At 43.9% G+C, this 15,097-nt stretch overlaps 2 protein-coding genes and 1 non-coding gene across 11 annotated transcripts in view; 2 read left to right on the top strand and 1 right to left on the bottom strand.

Annotated features, from left to right (window-relative positions):
- Positions 1 to 7,537: 7,537 nt before the first annotated feature.
- RPL30 (ribosomal protein L30) lies at positions 7,538 to 11,569 on the top strand. Its single transcript, XM_065832354.2, has 5 exons — positions 7,538 to 7,665; positions 7,753 to 7,803; positions 8,733 to 8,878; positions 10,098 to 10,228; positions 11,457 to 11,569. Exons 2-5 carry the CDS (start codon positions 7,783 to 7,785, stop codon positions 11,504 to 11,506), a joined length of 348 nt encoding a protein of 115 aa, XP_065688426.1. The 5' UTR covers positions 7,538 to 7,665; positions 7,753 to 7,782; the 3' UTR covers positions 11,507 to 11,569.
- Positions 11,096 to 11,230, top strand: LOC136099153 (small nucleolar RNA SNORA72). Its single transcript, XR_010651045.1, has one exon. It is a non-coding gene; the product is annotated as a small nucleolar RNA SNORA72 (small nucleolar RNA).
- Positions 11,570 to 13,146: 1,577 nt separating the features above from the next.
- Positions 13,147 to 15,097, bottom strand: part of MATN2 (matrilin 2) — a 74,240-nt gene continuing 72,289 nt past the window's right edge. For all 9 annotated transcript variants that reach the window (XM_065832349.2, XM_065832350.2, XM_071803924.1 and 6 more), the window contains one exon: positions 13,147 to 13,491. In XM_065832349.2, coding sequence (XP_065688421.1) covers positions 13,439 to 13,491 — 53 coding nt within the window. In that variant the 3' untranslated portion in view covers positions 13,147 to 13,438. The remainder of the gene's footprint in view (positions 13,492 to 15,097) is intronic.

Genomic DNA, 15,097 nt, shown 5'->3' on the forward strand with positions numbered 1-15,097 from the left:
GGGAACAGCAGTGATGCATCCATGGGATTGGGATAGGAAGACCTCTGGGGTCTCAGCAGCTGCGAGGCAAGAAGGAATCTCCAGGTTCCAGAGTCCTCTGAATTCAGCAGCCACATGTTTATCATCAGCCTTAATGGTAAAATAATATTATTTTTATATTTCCATATAGGCAAATTAGCAGATGTCCAGGGAAGTCCAGGTGGCTTAGAAACTTTCCAAAGAATAAGAATGAAGAATGTTTGCCATACACTTGCTTGCATAAGCAGGTCCAGTGTATTATATTTATTGCACCCAAGACATGTTTCATTATGTCCTCTCAGATTTAGAGTAATCACCCATTCTTCTACATAAACATTTTTTATCCATCCAGAAACTTGTCCAGACAAATCACATTTGTTTTGGACATTTTTCCAGGGTTTGTTGATGTCCTGCAGCCAAGGTGGAGCACTAGCCAGGCGGCAGAACATGTAGAAATCCTGGAGATGTGGTATATCATACGGTGTGTGTACTATCACTATAGCACAAGTGTCAAGCTCTGGTGCACCTGGGAAGACTGATGCAGACAAGGTATGTATTGTGTGGATAGAAGGGGTACCCTGGAGCTGTAAATTCTTGCTGCATGTGCAATGCACACTGCAGCTGGGTCATTCCAGGAAATCACCTGGCAAACGTACATGGAGTAACACAGGAAGGAATACACCACGTGAGCCTAAACCCATCAACTTCTGCTCCCTCGACTTGAGTTCATTTTTAGGACACTTTTTAAAAATAATAGAAAAAAACTCTGTAGGCTGTATAGATTTCTCTGTGGGTATCTATAAGATTTGTACTAGACATTGATCAGTGAAATGCTGGTAACTTCAGTATTAGCAAAGCACACTGCTGGGTAAGCACAAAAGCACATGTGCAGCAAAGGGTTTAGTGACTGAAAAGTTAATTTCAGACATACCTAATGTTCATGCTGCTGGTGTGAAATCCCAACAGCTCCGTGCTGGGAGCTTGGTTGGTTCCTTACACAGAACCTGTGGGTTCCCTGTAGAGCACAGATGCGAGTGCCTCAGCATCTGAGGTGGACATATCCCTAACAACTGGGACAGGCTCTGCTAGCACGGATAAGACAGTAGAAGTGCCTGTGCTTGCAGAGAAGTCCCAACAGCTGAGGAAGCTGCCTGCAGACAGCACATATACAAGGCAGGGATGGCAAAGGTATCTGACATCCTGCCTTTCTTCTATGATGTTCTTTCAGAGAACACAGCAAGGAGGCTGGACCATCAGGACAGACTCTTTGAGCACTGGGCATGGAGAAAAATAAAAAAGGCAAGGCTACATTCAGCTCCTTCTCATGCCTGCGGAGCTTTGTACCTGCTTCCCTCCGTGTTCTAACCAAAGGGTAAGTACCTACCATCCATCTTACTGGAACACTGAAGGAAGGAATTCATGATTTACAAGGCCAGAGAGAGGGAACTTGTGTGGGCATGTATTGGCAGTCAAGGGCACTCACCGCTGGGGGGGCAGGACTACTGTGTACTTCACGTTCTTTAAACAGACCTTGGATAAGGTACAGAAATAGGAGTGAGAACCCAAGGGCCATTTGGCAGGTGACTCCTGACATCAGTAAATAATAATTTCATGGTTTTCTTCCTTCCTCCCATGAGTAAAGGAGAAATTGCATCTTTTCAGCAGGAAGACTGGACACAACAGAGCCAGTGCTGGAGCTGAGCATAGGTAGGGCCATGGTAGGATGGGCTATACCTCAGTGTATCAGCTGTATTGCCACGTACCAGGTCAGGTTTGGACAATGTGTGTCCTCTGCAGATCATTCAGCACAAACACATTCCCACAGGACAAAGTGCTGCTCCACAGCTGCCTCTGTGCCACTGTACTGCTGTGTGGGTAGCACCACAATGCTCACCTCTCCACCAAAAGCAGTAACTCCACAAGTTTACCACGGGGGCAGGTTAACATACTGATGTAGATGAAGAGTTCACTGGGCAAACATGAACTGGTACATGCCTCCTTGTTCAAACCCCTGTATGCCGAGGCAAACATCACTGAGGCAAAGACAGGGCTGGAGCTGATGCCAGTTAGGCTCAGAGTTTTTATTTCTGCTTTCTAGAGAGTGTGTATCCTTGTGCCAGCATGCTCACCTATTGGCGAGGGCAGGTGGTAGTGATATACATTTTCCAGTGAAGATGCAGGGCAAGGAGCTTTGAAAGTAAGAGTCTCAGGGCTGAGGAAGTGAGATAGAAGTGTGAGACTGGAAATGAGATGAGGTTTCTGGGTGTGTGATAGGTGGTGGAATAATGCAGGGGCAAGGAGGCAGAGGGTATGGGAGCAGAGGTTATGGCAGCAGCACTCACAAGCTGTGCCCTGTGCTTGTACAGAGCCCCCAGAAATGATTGCAAGTGATCCAGCGGCTGCAGAGTGACGTTGGCAGATGAAAATCCTTGGTAGCCTTCCCATCCCTTCCCCTGGGCAGGGCAACTCTCCCCAGACTCCCTGCCTTCTCTCATCTGAACCATCCTGGTACTGCCCCAAATGAAAGCAGTATCAAAGTAGCTAAAAGTAACCTTGAACAACAAACAAACTAGATGATCCTCTTGAATTGGTTATTTTTACAAAGGAAAACTATTTTACTTAGGAATATAAGTTGGGAAATTAAAATAAAATGTAAACTGGGAGTGTTCATGGAGAGCTGGTAAACCAACAAATATGTCCTCTTATATACAAGCAGAAATACACTTCCAAAAGCAAACTTCTTAAAGATTTCTCTAAGTTCCTGGCAATTTTAAAATTCCCCAGGCCAGTACTACATGATCAAACTTGTTTCACTCACTCCAGAGCTCACTAGCTGTTAATAATTTTGAATATTTTAGATATTATTCCTAGTGCAGCTATTAAATTTATATCCATTTTCTGACACACCTGAATCCTGGGGCTTTCCAAATCATGTTAGACTTTTCAAAACATTATATTAATCATAAGTTTTCTTTCTTAAACTGTGACTCATTTTCTCAATTCTTTGGCTATTCTGTACAAAAAGACCAATACTGACCAGGCAATAAAATATTCTAAATTGTTTATCGTGATAGATAATTCAGGCTAAATATTCCACTGATGCAAATTTGTGTAGCTCCACTGAGGACTGCTCTGTGATGCTGATACATGAACTGCAAAGAACTGCCTTCTGAAACTGCTATTTTTGCTTTTACTGCTATATGTATATATTTATATATGTGCATATACACATACTCCTTAGCATTCTTTTTCTGGCCAAAAATATATCCAAGGTGTACAGATATCCAGGTATTCACCACAGACAGTATTTAACCTGAAGTTTTTCCCTGTTCCCTAAATTGGATAACTTTTCTACATTTGGCCCATTTTCCTCTACAGTTCTTTCCCTTTCCTTTCCTTTCCTTTCCTTTCCTTTCCTTTCCTTTCCTTTCCTTTCCTTTCCTTTCCTTTCCTTTCCTTTCCTTTCCTTTCCTTTCCTTTCCTTTCCTTTCCTTTCCTTTCCTTTCCTTTCCTTTCCTTTCCTTTCCTTTCCTTTCCTTTCCTTTCCTTTCCTTTCCTTTCCCTTCCCTTCCCTTCCCTTCCCTTCCCTTCCCTTCCCTTCCCTTCCCTTCCCTTCCCTTCCCTTCCCTTCCCTTCCCTTCCCTTCCCTTCCCTTCCCTTCCAGCCGCTGCAAGAGTGGCAAAGGAGAGGTTTGCATCCAGATCCAGCAGATCTGTGCATTACTGGGATTCCAAATTCCCAGCAATTGGAACCAGAGAGCTTCATTTGTCTGCCTGACAATACAGGGGATAGTTTGGTGCATGGTCTTGTGAAAATCAGACGAACATGTTTGCATTTGCTGTAAATGCAATGATTATCAGAGAACACCGTCTGTCACTCTTAATAGCCCTGACAAGTGCAAAAGGAGAAAATAATGCTGCAGGTGTTCACACAACCTTGTTGTGTAACTGTACAGGGATTTCGATGGGACTAAAAATATAGGAGAGAACAGGACTGTATTTTTGCATATTTTCATTCAATCAAAATAGTATTCTTTGGTCATATCAGTAAAATCAAGATGTAGGAGGCCTAACTTTTCAATAGATCAGCCTTCTTTTTTGAATTGTATCCTGTCTTTCAGGGCTAGCGTGAGGCCTCTGGCACCTGAAGGACAGCTAGAGGTACACTGCCCCCTCACCCCCTCCACCCTGCAGTGGCTTTAGCAGAGGTTGCAACTGGAAACACCCCCTGTCACATCACACAGCATTTCCCGGTCTTTTGCTGGTGACAAGTCAGTACCTGTGATCTTCTCAGCAGCTCTGACAAGTAGCAAGTCTTTAACTCTCCCCAGTGTCTGCCGGTGCTCAGGGAAGGGGGTACGCAGTGGCAGAGCTTCAGACATTCCCCTGTGTCCTCGGATGTCAAAGTGATCCCCACTTTCTCTCAGGGTCAGCAGTACTACCACGTCAGATTTATAAAGATCTCAGAAGTTCAGAAAATTTAATAGAATTATCTACCCTAGGCTGTACCATAGGGTGCCCACTCACTCATTTTTTAGACTTCAGTATTATTTTTGCTCTGTCTTCTTTCCAACTTTGTCTTCTTTCCAACCTTTTCTCTCAGTTAACTATACATGGTCTACCACAGCACACCTAATAGCACATGTACCTTTTTTCTTAGTGCCTCATTTTACTGTCATTGGATTACACATAATTTTTCTATGAGCAATGAGAACATCAAGCCGACAGTATTATTATCATTGCATTTGAAGGGGCCATGCTTGGAGTTGCATAATATGGATTTCTCCGCAGAAACGCACGTGCCTGTGTTGCACGGATGGGCCTGCATCTGCAGTGTGCCCAGTGCTTACTCCTCGCAGCTGAACTGCAACAGACCCCATGGGTGACCCCAGTGGTAAGAGGAACAAAAATCTTTTAGAAACCCCAAGGCATAATGTAGCAAGATTAAGCATAATGGAGCAGAAACATAATAGAGAAACAGTAGCTCTATAGAGACTGGACATGAGACAAAGCGGGATGTCCTTGGTTTGCAAGCTGGGAAAGCAGAACGTTCCACTAAAGAGCTACATGACTTTCGCTGTGTCGTAGCACAAGATGACAACATGCACGCTCAAGAAATTAGGTCAATAAGCCAGCACAGGGTGGGCACCAGGCTACAAAGGCCACCCAGGATCCCTAGAGACTCCTGATGAAGACCCTCAAATACCAAAGATAGACTTCCAGCAAAGGACAGGATTAAGTAAATGATTTATGTTTAATCCATCAACTAAGCAGTAGAAACAAATGAATATGCAATAGGTATTTGTAATAAATACCAAGAAGTGTGAGTCATGTGCATGCTCCATTAGAGGAACGATCCATGAGTGCTGCAATAAAAGTGCCTGCTTTTTCACACTTTCAAAACAGTGTTAAGGAGTCTTTTTCGCAGACTTTTCGGTATCACCAGCCAGCCCAAACTGTGCAGGAAAAGACATGAATTCGCATGTCCGTCCCCAAAAATGAGTACACCTGGTGAGCATGGCTTGCACTGTTGTCTGCTGATGTGTTGGCATCAGTGTCAGTGCTGCTGTGGGAGCTTCCTGCCTTGCCCTTTCCTCTCCCTCTCCCAGATCACACATTTCCACCCCCAGCAGGACATCCCATCTGCCGTATCAGTTCTGCTGCGGGTTTGTTACCAAATGAAGCACTGATTTTACTTAAAAGAAACTCTGGAAAGAAAAAAAAAAAAGGCTCGGAGTGGAATTCCTTCAGCTGCCATCTCTACTGAAGTTAACGTATCATGAAGTTATGACCCCAGTTAAGTATGGCCATTAGACTGTTACTCCAGTCAGGAATCTGTGATTGCATGTCCAGGCTCAAAGAAAATAAGACTTCCACATGATCGTAGATACTTTGCACCTTCTAGATCATTTCGAGTTGCTTTCAGTTTCCTCCAGGATCAAATGATGAAGTTGCTTTTCAATTTTTGGGACAGGTCAACATTCCATCGGCAACTTTTCTGGCAGTGTTGTCACTCTCCTAATTCACTTAGCTAACCGGTGCTTTCTTATACAACCTTAGCAGCATTTTAGGTGGGGAGAGGTGGTGAGAGACCTTCTTCAAGACCTCTCCACATTTGAATTAAATTATCTCCATCTCCTTTGGAAACCCTGCCCTCTCACCAGGCAAGTGCAGAGTAAAGGCCAGGGTGGAGAAACTGTGAGGGAGGAGGAGTGGCCCTGCTTTCCCTGTGTACTCTCCATTTCCTGCACACTCAACTCCATGGCCAAACTAAGTATCAACCTGCAGAGCCCCTGAGCCCGCACTAACACCTGGCTCAGCCCATGAAGGAGGTGATGTCCTGGGACGAGTGTGGCTGCTGGGGCAGGCAGAAGGGCTGGATGTGACCACAGTGCCTGCTGCCAGGGCTCAAAGAAATAATGTTGCTTCTCCTGAGGTTGCCAGCTGCTCCCTGGATCTTTCCATCTTGAGACTTGTTTGTTGGAGATGGAGAGGTTGTCTGCTGCTTCTCTCCCTTGCTTTTGTTCCGGCTGTGTCACAGCCTCGTCATGGAGGCTGAGCTCAGCATCTCCTGTGAAGGATGCCTGGGTGCCAAACCCTGCCCGACCTGCCTTCCTCCATGCTTCAGTTCTCCTGCACCTGCACAGTGAATGCCCACTCACTCCCAGCTGCTGAACTCTAACAAAACAGTGACTGTTTCATATTGTTTAAGGAATTCTGATAGGGGAAAAGCCTTTTCTTCCTTCTAGTGTTGCTTTCATCTGATTTGGACCGGCCCTTTGCCTAAAGGACATTTGACGGACCACAGACCCGCAGGAGAGACCTTCACAGCCACATAAGGAAGATTTGGGCGGTCAGAGACCATGGTGCCCATTTCTGCATGTATTTCCCCCTACAGATCCTTATTCCACCTAGATTTAGGGACAGAATTTGGGGTCCAATGCCTGAAGTGTCTTCCAGAAAGTTCTTTAGGAACTGCAGGTGGGTTTTGGTTGTTGTGGGGGTTTTTTGTTTTCTGTTTTAGTTTCGTTTTTTAAAAAAAAACCCCATAACTGGAAAGAACTAGTTTTATAAACTCTTATGGAAAGTATTCTATTCTCTCCTAATCTGAGTGAAGGTTGCAGGGGTACCCTTGAAATCAGCTCCCTCTTCTGGAGCCATTCACGGCCCCCATGTTCCAAGACAAAAGATGGCAGAGTTGAAAGGGATGGCACGGAGCACTTCACTGAGCTCGCGGCTCTGCCTAAAAGGACCTTCCTTCACCCGCGCCTGAAGCCTCCCGCAAGACCGTGACGCGAAAAAGTGCATTTAAAATCGCTCTGCACAACACAGCAGGCTGTCCAGCTGCGGAAAGTAAGAGCGGCAATCCACAGCCGAACCCCCGCAGCCACGGCGTGGCGCCTCACGGCTCGCTGCCCCCGCCCCGAATTCGGCCAGGCCCCGCCCCGCGTTCGGTCAAGCCCCGCCCCCGCCCTGGCGTCCCGCCCGGTCTGGCCACGCGTGATTGTGCGCAGGCGCATTGGTAGCCGGAGGGAGGTACGGGCAGGCCCTGCGCGGCTCTCGCGAGAGTTGCCGCGCGGGGATCTGCGATGCTTTGTGGGAGCTCTCTCCTTTCTGGCAGCCCGGCCATCTTGGCGGCGCGTCTCCGGTGAGCGGGGCTCGGCCCGGGGCTGTGGGCGGGCGCGGGGGCTGCTGCCGGGTGCTAACCCATCCCCCCTTCACCCCTGTGTTCCAGGTACCGCCCGACCCCGCGAGAGGCAGCAACATGGTGGCCGCGAAGAAGACGGTGAGTGGGAACGGGCCGCGCCGGCTTCACGTGGTGGCGGCCCGGCCGGCGGGCGCTGTGCGGGGCGGGTCACGGTGAGGCAAAACGGGCCTCGGCGGGGTCCGAGGCGGCCATCGGGGGTGGCGGGGAGCCCTGGGCGCAGCCGGAGCCACTTGTGGCGGTTCTCGGAGCTGGGGCCTTGCCCTCTTTGCACAGGCTGCCAGCCGCGCCTGCGGCCACCTCGCACCCGCGGCCGCCTCGCACCCGCTTCTGTCCTCGGTTCCCTCCCTCGCCGTCCCGGGCTGCTGCTTACAGGGGCTCTCTGGTTGCTGAAGTGTGGGGGAGCTGGTGCTCAGGCCTTAGTGCGAAGGGAGCTCGGCTGTTCCATTTCCTGCTGCATTCTTGTCTTTCTCTTAGAGCGGCTCTGGCAAATATGGGTTCCTTGTTAGATGGTAGTGTTCGTTCTTGCAAATGCATTTCTTGTCGCGAGCATCATGCTGTCCTGTTGGAGTATCAGCTTGTATTGTGTTTGATATAATACTGCTAGTGTTGCTCTGGGAAGAGATGTGCTGCAAACCTGGCTTATATTTGCAAGGCAGAAGCAGCATTTACTTGGATTTGACTAGCTGAGCTTTAGTAAAGTCCTGTCAAATAACACCAGGACGTTGCTGATTAAGATAGATAGCAGCAACAATACTTCAAGATGTATTTTCCTGTTGTGAGGTACATGAGTAAGAGGTATTTTTATGAACTTGGAAAAACATAGTATCAACCCCCTTATGCACAAGCTTTCTTGTATGTTAGACTGGTTTTCTTATTCTGCATTGCAAATTATAGGGGAATTACTAAAAGATTGCTCATATGTGGAATTCTTTCATTTTCATATGTTCTCTGGCATTTTGCAAAATGTAAAGTAACATAAAATAATGCTTTTCTACATCTTTTTTCAGAAAAAGTCCCTAGAATCCATAAACTCCAGGCTTCAGCTGGTTATGAAAAGTGGTAAATATGTGCTAGGATACAAACAGACTCTGAAAATGATTCGGCAGGGCAAAGCCAAGTTGGTCATCTTAGCCAACAACTGTCCTGCTCTGAGGTAAGCAGATGTACGAAAAAACAATTATCTTTAAGGCAGGTTCTTTGTGCAAAGACAGTGTGTACTTCATGTTAATTGCTACAGTGAGTTATTACTGCAGAGTACTTTGCTGGCATATTCCAGAGTGATATGAAAGAAATGGGATGGGTTGTTAGGTGTGTAATGATTACAGATTTGGATGTGTTGAAATGCTTCCCAACATTTTTCTAGCTTTCTAATTCAAAGAGTTTGTGCTAGTGAAGACACTGTAAGATTTTCACCCTGGGATAGCATTCAGTAAAAGTATAATGGAGCTGAATTCCTGTGCTTTCTTTAAAGTAGCATACTGGAAAATAATTTTACAGGTAGAAAAACTGGTAATTAACAGTGATGTAAAATACTTGAAGCACACAAAATCTGCTTCCAAGTAAGTTAAAAATTTAGGTTCCTGGCCACTGAAATTGCTTTTTTTGAGAATTAAACCTTTACTAGCTCCCCAACATTTTCCGTGTTGAATTTCTGGGCTCTTTTTGTCATAAAAGGATATTGATGGATTCAAGAAACTGCAAACGCAGAAAACCAAAATTAGATGCTCGAGAAATGGCGGGACTGTTACATAGACAGTGTGTTAGTGGGGATCCCAGAAGTGCTTGAGGAACAGTATTGACCACTGCGATCTCCTGGTGGAAGTCACAAGAGAAAGCAATATAGATTTTTTTGGGGGGTGGGGGTGGGGGTGGTGTTTTTTTCTTCTTCTTTTTTTTTGGTTTGGTTTGATTTTTTTTTGTTTGTGGTTTTTTTTTTTTTTTTTGTGTGGTGGTTGTTGTTGTTTTTTTGTTAAGAAAGATACATAGTTTCTTTCATAGCAGCATCTGGCCACTGGCTATCAGCATTAATAACGGTCATTTATGTACTTTGGCTTAGCTCCTACAACCTTTCGGAAGTCTGAAAGTCCTGCATCCTCTTCTTCCCTGTAGAAGTGAGCATGGGTAGGAGCAACTTTGAGGATTTGCAGTCCAGAAGTGCGTTTGCTGTTGCATCCCTTCAGTATAATGCTGGATGAGGGATCCTGAGCCACAACACAATAGTCATGTTGTCTGGCAAAGAACAGATGTGTTTTCCTGGTGGGAAGGAAGCCTGTGTAAGGTTTAAGTGTGACTGGAATTAAAGCTGCTCTCACTGTATTACAGTCAGTCAGAACTGTGTGTCAGTACCGCAACACCTGGGTTTTGAATTTCAGAAAATCAGAGATCGAGTACTACGCTATGCTTGCCAAGACTGGTGTCCATCATTACAGCGGGAACAACATTGAATTGGGCACAGCATGTGGAAAATACTACAGAGTGTGCACGCTGGCGATCATTGACCCAGGTATGTCTCTTGAACAGTGTAGTGACCAGATGGGGGTGTGTCAGTGGTTCCTCTGTTCACCTGTGAGTAGCAGCACTGAGCAAATAATATGCAAGAGTGATCACTCACCTTGCTGTCCTTTTCTGTCAGTTTTAACTCTCAAATATATATTTTTTTTTTCACCAAATTCCTGTTCTTTTTGAGTCCCAGGTTCTCAGAACCTGGAGTTGCTGCTGCTTATGTTTGCACGTAGCTCCTTTTACTGCCAAACCCTGTGAGCATGTGTTGTGTCTGCCTGTCAGTCTGCAGTGAGGTTTGGGTAGCAACTTATCAGCTAGAACATGAGCTTGTGCAACATGCTGTTTGAATCAACCTCATCTGACTGTTCTGAATCTAAGACAAAGGACCATGAGTTGTCCTGCTTCCCAGAATAATATATACAAAAATAACCTGTATGCAGGTGGATACTAATCCAGGGCCGAAAGTTATATGTTCTATTCTAAAACTGTAAATCTGTGTGTAATTACTATGCTTTGGTAGCACTCTTGGTTCTGGAGACTTGCTCAGGTTCCTCATAAAGACTGCTCATTAGGTGACTTCACATGCTGTCTCCAAAATCTTGTAAGTGAAGAATCAGTCTTTTGTTTTACTTGTTGACGAAAATGCACACACATGGATTTAATGATTTCTGCAATAACTTTAACCAACTGTTCCCCAAGTGACATTGGTTTGAGTTTGCTGTTTCTTCAGAAAACTTCATTTAGCTTGTTTGCATTCAAATACTAGCTGTAGACTTACTTTTGAAAATGTTCCATTTAGGTTTGATTTTGGTGTGGAGGCTAATAGTAAGCTGAGGAACTGCAAATAATCTTACCTCTGTGTAACATAATGCGAATATTCTCGCTGTCCTGATATTTTTGTGATCAGGGGAGGCTAGACATTCGCTATATTAAAACTGTGCATTGTGTCCTCCAGGACTAGATTGTTGCTCTAGTACTGGCTTTGTAAATGCTAGTGACAGATACACAATTACCATAAAAAATAACGTGTATGGATTAGCAAAATACGGTTACAAGTGTTTTTTTTTTTTTTATCAAGCCACTGTTTCTAAACAGGCTGTCTTTGTATTGCTTTTAGGTTGTTTCCTATTTGTAGAGTCAGTGTGTTGTGTTTTTTTAACTTTTTGACTTACTCCTGAAAACAGATCTTTCTGTGGGTTCCCTTGTAACAATACATTTTTGTTTCACAGGTGACTCTGACATCATTAGAAGCATGCCAGAACAAACCAGTGAGAAGTAAATTACCTGCTGTAAAGGTGTTATTTCTACAATAAAACTGGTTACAGATCTGTTTTAAGAAAAATTTGTATTATACCTTTGCTGGTTTTAGGGAACAAGCTATATAAATGAAGATTCATTACCACTCCTGTGTTTCCTGTTGTGTTAGAAAAAACCTTCACAGGACAAAACTTGCATGTTTCTTTCTCTAGAAGTTGGGGATCTTGAGAGGTAAGTGGAGTAACACTTGATCATGGCAAGTATGGTGCCAAATCCCAACAGTCTAGTGCTTCCTTAAGTTTTGTTTTGGAGTGTGAATGCAAAACCAAGTCATAATGCAAGGTACAACAAAATGTTTGGGTTGTTGGTAGGGGGGTACCCCAGAGGGTTTACTGACACTAAAAAAATTCACAATTTTTCTAAATCAACCACAAAGTAGTAATGCAAATTATCCCCTTTGTCTTTTCATTCCAAGAGAATGTATATATCAAATGGCAAATAGGATAGCTGCTAGACATGATGTATAACATCATACTTTAAATAAGATACCAGTTAATTTCTCAAAGCTGATTTTAAATTTGTCCTGTTTTTTTGAAGAAGTTATGTTAGAGACAGATGAGTTGTTCTCAAGTCAGTATTGCCGAGGACATAGATATCTTACAGATCTGTGCCTGTTTTGTGCAAGACTGTGACTGCAGGATGTTCCTTATAACTTGGTTATTAATTGAGGTGCCAGTGCTTTGCTGACGCAGTAAAAGAACCACCTGAAAACCAGTATGTAGTGGTATCCTTGCAGAACTTGCATTGTTTGCTAAAGTATGCCAAAGCACAAGGTACCTTAAAGCTTGCCATTATTTGTCCAGGTTCATTAGCTTATCTGAGATCGCTTAATCTAGTTTTTCTGCTTCTGCTGTAAGATAGATGAAGTTGTGTATTTCCATTCAGAGATAGTGAAGGGGCAAGCTGATGTGGTTAAAGCAAAGGAGGAAGTGCTGGTGTCTGTATCAAACCTCAGATTTGGATCAGTTCAAGAGATAGTTTAGATGCTGCACTTAGTGTGGAATTAAAGCTAGCAGAAAAGTACTGTTGCGGCCAAGGGGAAGGAGTAAAACTTGAAGTCACTTTAGTTGACCAGAATGGTTGGAAGCAATTTGCTGATTTCATTTGTCTTAGTGTTTTACAAACAGGTGTGCAGCTAGTTGTATTGCCAAAATAATATTTTCATAATTAAAATACTTGTTGTATTCAGGAAAGTTAGGGAGTCACTGAATGCTGACCAGGGAACAGGAGGGTGAAGTTACATTGTCTGGATGTAGTAACAGAAAAAGTACTTAAAACTTTGAATTGTGATACCCCGATAGTCCAGCTGACATCCTACTTTGCTCATTTAGTTTCATCACAGTTTCAACACATGCATAAATACCTGTTTTTACTTTCAACTGATTTCAGTAGTGTAGTCTTGTTGGAAGGATATAAGTGAAACCTAATTGCTGTGAATGCTGTCCCACTTGTTCTGTTTTTATATATGTATGTATATATAGATAAATATGTATCTCCACACAAATAGGGTGCTTAAAGTACTAGCAGAGTGAGTGGAGGAGGGAAATAGAGAAAAGCAAGCCAAATAAATACATACACTAAAAGTACTTCAAAACATGGAGGTTTCACTTCAAAAATAACAGCACTTTATTATTTTGCATAGCTTATTTCAGTTGTTTAGTTCTGCTTAAGAATTTTTGCTAGTTACTGAATCGTTTATATATATCTCTAAAGTTTTCAGTATTTATCTGCAATCAATGCAAGATAGGATGTAGTATATAGATGCAGGGATCCAAAATATTATTTTCAACTTCAGACAAGGATTTGTTATTTTACTCTGAACCTGTTTAAGAAAATAACTCTGACAAGTTTGTATGTATAAATATACAGTGTAGTGTACACTTTTACATTTTGATCAGTATTTTAGCCTGTTCTCCAGATCTTCCATTCTCTTCGTCATTTCTTCCAGTAGACAAAAGTTAAGGAGAGTTACTGATATCATGAATTAAAAAAAACAGTGTCAGCTGCCTGATTGCTATGGTCTGAAAACTTGCTCTTGTTTCTGCTCCTTGTTACCCTTTTTGACTCCCAGTAGTTTCTGATATAATACTTGACTGCGTTAACTTGCTCTGCTTTGATCAGCTGTGTTGAGAAAGCTGTGTGAAGCTCTGTTTGTTAACAGAGGTGTCTCAACATGGAGTTAAGGCTGCAGCTTATTGCAGAGGCTGGTGGTTCTGAAAACTGGCCATTTTCCTGTATTTAAAGGGAAGGTAAATATTTGTGCTAGTTAATGCTGTTTAAAAAAATGTGTCACTTAAGCACATGGAAAACTATATGTAAGCTAACACTAGATTGTAAAACCATATGTAGCTCCATGACTGCTGTATGAACGTCTGCTGATCTTATATGGCTGCCCTGTGGTGGTGTAGTGTAGGGTACTGACTTTACAAATCCAATGTTCCAGACAGATGTGGAGCAGAGCACAAGCTCCATGGGATCTAGGGCTGTCTCCGCTGAAAGTAAGAAGCTGTAGCAATGCAAAGCACTGTACAACATCGCTTTCCTGAGGAGCACCTCCAGCTGACAGGAGTGCTACATCTGCTGCAGGAGGAGGCTGGATCAGGACTGCTTACCTGACCACCTCTCTCCAAGAGCCATGGTAAGGCTAGAGCTAGGGGAAGCTGAGAGGAAGCGGGGACTGAGCATCCTTAAAAGGACTTAAGTTGCTGTACTGCACTCTTTGCTTGTGTTTAGTGTCTTAATTTCAGTGTTTTCGGGACTTGTGCAAGGGAAAAGCAAGAACTGGGCATGTAAAATTTGGATCTTTGACAAGGGGCTGATAGAAATTGGGTGGGGTGACAGGCCAGAACAGCTGCGTACAGCCATCCCATGTCACAGTGACAGCAGGAGGATCTATCCTCTTGCTGGTAGGAAGCAAGAGTGGGAGTCCCACTTCTGTGGGGACCAGCCTGCCTATATATCAGGTTTATGTTTGACAATTCCTCAACTGTCATGCAGAAAGGATTACTATCTGCATGCTAGCATCATCTGAGCTGCTTTCTCTGTAGCATCCATGTTTCTTAAGTGTTCATAGAGGCAAAGTTCCAGCAGCAGAAACTACATGAATCTACTGTTAGAAAATGATGTATCTGGATACAAGTCATTGACAGTTTGGATTGGTTCCCTCTAGATTTATATTCAGTAGTTGGAGCTAATTTTGTAGCTCTTTGTCCCTCTCGCCTCTCACCCCAGATCCCTGGGATGGGGACTGGCCAGCAGAGTCTTCAGCAATTATCAATAACTAGTAAATCACTCATGATCTAAGCTGCTCTTCAGATATGGCAGAGAAAAGAATTTTGTAATGGAAACAGGGTAGTTCTTACTCTATTCTAAGCAGTGGTTGCACAGTGCTCTGGGCAAGTGCTTGGCACTGTTCCTAATCAAATTTGTAGGTCTACAGCTTGGCGTTAGTCACCTTTTCCATCACCATGAGTTCTTCTTGTACTCTAAAAATCACAGGGTTGTGGAGGTATTTCAAAATCATGTAGATGTGGTGCTTAGGGACATCGTTAAG

This window comes from Patagioenas fasciata, chromosome 2 (assembly GCF_037038585.1).
Source record: "Patagioenas fasciata isolate bPatFas1 chromosome 2, bPatFas1.hap1, whole genome shotgun sequence".
Classification (NCBI taxonomy): Eukaryota; Metazoa; Chordata; class Aves; order Columbiformes; family Columbidae; genus Patagioenas; species Patagioenas fasciata.